The sequence below is a fragment of the Glossina fuscipes genome, unplaced genomic scaffold (genome assembly GCF_014805625.2).
Source record: "Glossina fuscipes isolate IAEA_lab_2018 unplaced genomic scaffold, Yale_Gfus_2 1, whole genome shotgun sequence".
NCBI classification, from domain to species: domain Eukaryota; kingdom Metazoa; phylum Arthropoda; class Insecta; order Diptera; family Glossinidae; genus Glossina; species Glossina fuscipes.
Window position 1 is genome coordinate 7,405,323 of NW_023998415.1, and position 4,605 is coordinate 7,409,927.

Below are 4,605 nucleotides of genomic sequence, written 5' to 3' on the forward strand. Positions count from 1 at the left end.
GGGCATCATTTGTGTGGAGGGTATGAAAGGTGGCCCAGTACATATCGATTATAATTGTGTGCCCAGTGTAGTGTATACTCACCCAGAAGTAGCGTGGGTCGGCAAGTCTGAGGAAACTCTCAAACAAGAGGGTGTCGCCTATAAAGTTGGTAAATTTCCATTTTTAGCTAATTCGCGTGCTAAAACCAATAATGAGACAGATGGATTTATAAAAGTTTTGGCTGATAAGACTACGGATCGTATTTTGGGCACGCATATGATTGGTCCCGTAAGTAAAAGTGAACAGAAGATTTTTTTTGTTAAACATGACTTCGCTTACTTTTGTTCTATAGGTGGTAGGTGAACTTATCAACGAAGCTGTTTTAGCGATTGAATATGGCGCGGCTGCTGAAGATGTTGCTCGCGTCTGCCATGCCCACCCGGTAAGTTTTGATTAAAAGAGTAACAAGATTAGATTACTTTTTTAAAACAGGGATTTTTGATTTATCACTTTCCTTTTAGACGTGCTCTGAAGCCCTGCGCGAAGCGAATGTTGCCGCTGCTTTCGGTAAACCCATCAACTTTTAAGTTTTATAAATTCTGCTACTCTTCAATTTGCCTTAAGTTATTATATATTAATTATAATAAAACGACAACAATAACCATATGCTTGAAAAGAATTTTCTTTTCCAACAATAAACTTTTCCAATTTCCTCGAAGGTGGTGGCTGGTAGTATAAACAGAAAGTCGTTGATCTCTTGGGAGCTTGGGTAAATTTTATAATTAAAAAAAAAAACTATAATTTAAAATCGCTAGAGACGTAATTACAATAAAAATTTCCAGATCTGTGTATAATTGCTCTAAAAATAAATTATTTGAAAAATTCTCGCTTTATGCGGGAACAGTAATATGAAAAACTTGGAAAAATTTAAATATTTCATTGTACCCTTCAAGCAAATAACTAAATATACAAAACCTTACGTTCCGAAATAATGAAGAATCTATGCGCTCAAGCCGGAACTTTTTCAAACTTGCCTGGTCTTCGTCGCACTTATTGATAAAAGTGATCTATGCGTGACATCCTTTATGCCCACAAAACAAACTAGTAAAACTGTTCGGCCCTTATCAATTTGGTAAGACCGACACTGCTTTTTATTTTTATGAAATTATTTCTATGTGGCGGCTTAAAGATTGCCAGACAGTTCGTACTGAATAAGTAGCAATCTATCAGAGCTTTACATTGTCTTTCGATGCCTTGGTTAGTTTGGAACTACTGAAAGGAACAAAGCACAACAATGTACTTCATGATCAATAGGTCAATATACCCTCGGTATGGATTTCACCACTTATAATGATTTTAATATAACCTCAAGTCAGCATTAAATGAAAGGAATTTCTAATCGTAGTTTAGAAGTGAGAGCTTAAACTCCTCCCGTCGAGATTTAAAATATTCCAATTCCGATATGGCTTGTAAAATATTTGCATCATTTTCTTTCGATCAAAAATCTAATAAAATTTTCGTATTTGGGCACACGCTGAAGAATAACTGTGAAAGCTCTCCTTAAACCGTAGTTCGTTAAAAAATAAACGTTTTTTCAATAGCTGTTGATGTTACTGCAAATCGGTGAAAAAATGTTGAAATTGACATCACTTTTGTAATTGTCAAAACTGACAGACGGCCTATGAAAAATTTTAAAATCTATAAAAATTTTCTACATATTGGAAATTGCTTATATATTTTTCAGAATTTTTACGTTAATATATTTAGAAGCCCTATAAAAGAAAGAGAATCATGAAACGCCTATTATTGCAATCTGCAAAAAAAATATACTGGCGCCAGCCTGCAGCGAGTTTATCGTTGATGCGTATGTTAGAAAGGCCGACGGTTCTAGAGGATACCGTAAGTTACACAAATTTCAGTTTGTTCTTGGTAATTTAACGTGTATATATAAATTTAAAAAATCAATTAGGGTCCAAATTTTCCACGAAAAATTTTTTCCGGCATTCAGCCTTCTGGTTCATTGCATTTGGGTAACTATCTGGGTGCCATACAGAAATGGATACGTTTGCAAAATGCTCAGGAAAGTGTAACGTTTTGTATTGTAGATATGCATTCGATAACATTACCCCAGGTATGCTGTATTTTTTTAATATTATAAATTTAAATAAGTTTCATTGGGAGATCAATGTTTTATCTAACTATGTCAACATTTCTGTTTAAGTGTCCCGTCGCTTTACGAGAAAATATATTTGAAATGGCTGCCACAATATTGGCTTGTGACATTAATCCTGACTATTCAACGCTTTTTGTACAGTCTACCGTACCGGAGCATATGGAACTGTGTTGGATTTTAAGCTGTTTGTGTACAATGCCACGTTTGGGCCATTTACCGCAATATAAAGAGAAAGCAAAAATGGTTAAAGATGTTCCACTAGGTCTTTATGTATATCCAATACTTCAAGCGGCTGATATTTTGCTATACAAGTAAGTCTGCTTGATTTTACACAGTTACGGAGATTATGCCCACTTGAATGAGAATCTCATCCGTTAGCTGATCTTAGTAATCTCATTGAAATTGCCACCTCTTTATTTTTTCCTTTTAAGAGCTACGCATGTGCCAGTGGGAGAAGACCAGTTGCAACACATTCAATTGACTCAGCATTTGGCAAAAAATTTCAATAACAGATACGGGCCGACATTCCCTATCTGTCAAGCGATGATTGAAAATCAAGATGCGGCGCGTGTGCGTTCTTTGCGCAATCCTTCCAAAAAAATGTCGAAATCTGATTTAGATTCACGTGCCACTATTAACATTAGAGATGAACCCGACGTTATAGTTGACAAAATTAAAAAAGCTGTAACCGATTTCACCTCTGATGTGTCTTATGATCCGAACAGTAGACCAGGGGTTTCAAATCTGGTAGCAATCCACTCATTGGTTACTGGTGTCAGTATAGATCAAGTGTTGGAAGATGCCAAATGTCTCGACACAGGTCGCTATAAAATGCGTGTAGCTGAAGCGGTGGTGGAACATTTGAAACCTATGCGTATGAAAATTGATTTTCATCTCAGCCGAAGGCAAGAGTTAATTAATGTCTTGCAAAAGGGCGCTGATAAAGCCCGTGAGCAAGCCCGTGAAACTTTGGCTGAGATTAGAGAAAAAATAGGTTTAGGTATTTCTCCAGTTATACCGCAATCTTTGACAAAGCTAACAGAAGTTGCAGAACCGCCAACTATCGACAAAGATAAAGTTAAAGAAGAGGTGGTCATTGAGGAGAAAAGCGATATGCCAGTAGTACCGAAGCAGAGAGTACGTTTGGAAAAGAAACGCTCAGCTGCGTCTGAATATCGTCTGGCTCCAGAATTCGAAACTTCGGTTTCGCTCTTACCACCTGTTAAAAAGTCATCTACAGTTAGCACAGGTGTTTCTACAACTGCGCCTTCAAAAGCTGCGCATAAACTTCAACTGCGTATAATCCCACCTGAAGAAACGAAATCTGTGATAGCGACTGAAAGTGAAGTGGCGGTAAAGTCGAATAATTAGTTCTTGTTCATCTGCAAATATGTTAGAGCCAATAAATTCGTTTTCATGTGATCATGTTCTCTTCAATTTATTATTACGTTATCGGATGTTGTTACCTACTTTTCAATTTTGAAAAATTTTTATTTTTTTGATTCAAATCACAAATTATTTCGTGTATTTACAAATATAAAAAAAAAAAAAATTAAATATAATTCTTTGAAACATTCAAACGATAATTTTTATTGATTATAAGATAAATTTTATGTATTTAGTAAGTTAGCATTTTGCAATTTTTCACAAAATTCTTGTAGTTGCACACAAGCTTTTCATTATCGAACCACATACCACGTTCACAACGGTGTTCAATGGGTTTGCCATTTCGGCAGACATAGTACTTAGCGCAGTCTTTCTCATCTCTTATATAACTGCCGTTAGACTCCTTTCCACATCTAAGGTCAAGTATGACAGGTTTTACAGTTCTTGGATCGGGGCCGTTTATTCTTGTTTCCGTAGGTATTGATGAAGTGGGAATAAGTTTCGTTTGGAGTTTTGAAGTTTGGGTGTTGGACGAGGTCACCGAAGCGATCTTTCTTTTTTTACAGGTGCAAGGTTTTTTAGTTGTTGAGGGCTTACATGGTTTGGTCGTGGTAGTCGTTTCGCAAGGTTTGGTGGTTGTAGATGGTTTACAGGTGGTAGTAGAAGGAAAGATGGTCGTTGTAGGAGAAGTATGTGAGTCAGTGGATGTGCTATCTGGCGAAGTGGTTGGTGACGTAGATGTGTAAATTATAGTCGTAGTAACGGTAGGCGATGTAGTGGTGGTAGCAAGCTGGGTGGTAGTGATAAGAGCCGATGTGGTAGTATAAGCCGTGGTAGTGCTAGTTGCTTCGTTGGAAGTAGTCGTGGGTAAATTGGACGATGTGGTAGTAGAAGGTAGGTTGGTCGTTGTAGGAGAAATAGGTGAGTCCGTGGATGTGCTTTCTGGCGAAGTGGTTGGTGACGTAGATGTATAAATTATAGACGTAGTAACGGTAGGCGATGTAGTGGTGATAGCAAGCTGGGTGGTAGTGGTAGGAGCCGATGTGGTAGTATAAGCCGTGGTAGT

General features: G+C 37.3%; 3 protein-coding genes across 3 annotated transcripts in view; 2 read left to right on the top strand and 1 right to left on the bottom strand.

The window, feature by feature from the left end:
• The window catches only part of LOC119632653 (dihydrolipoyl dehydrogenase, mitochondrial), a 2,550-nt gene extending 1,891 nt beyond the window's left edge, over positions 1-659 (top strand). The window contains 3 exon segments of the mRNA XM_038025668.1: positions 1-268; positions 333-422; positions 502-659. The exon segment at positions 1-268 is cut by the window's left edge and continues 5 nt beyond it. Of these exon segments, the coding sequence (XP_037881596.1) occupies positions 1-268; positions 333-422; positions 502-567 (424 nt within the window). The 3' untranslated portion in view covers positions 568-659.
• Positions 660-1,670: 1,011 nt separating this feature from the next.
• LOC119632645 (tryptophan--tRNA ligase, mitochondrial) lies at positions 1,671-3,636 on the top strand. The gene is made up of 4 exons (XM_038025657.1): positions 1,671-1,879; positions 1,950-2,111; positions 2,202-2,464; positions 2,585-3,636. The coding sequence occupies exons 1-4, from the start codon at positions 1,772-1,774 to the stop codon at positions 3,522-3,524; spliced, it is 1,473 nt and encodes a 490-aa protein (XP_037881585.1). The 5' UTR covers positions 1,671-1,771; the 3' UTR covers positions 3,525-3,636.
• A 105-nt stretch (positions 3,637-3,741) lies between these two features.
• LOC119632646 (mucin-2-like) overlaps positions 3,742-4,605 on the bottom strand; it is a 1,567-nt gene continuing 703 nt past the window's right edge. The window contains exon 3 of the mRNA XM_038025659.1: positions 3,742-4,336. Within this exon, the coding sequence (XP_037881587.1) occupies positions 3,772-4,336 (565 nt within the window). The 3' untranslated portion in view covers positions 3,742-3,771. The remainder of the gene's footprint in view (positions 4,337-4,605) is intronic.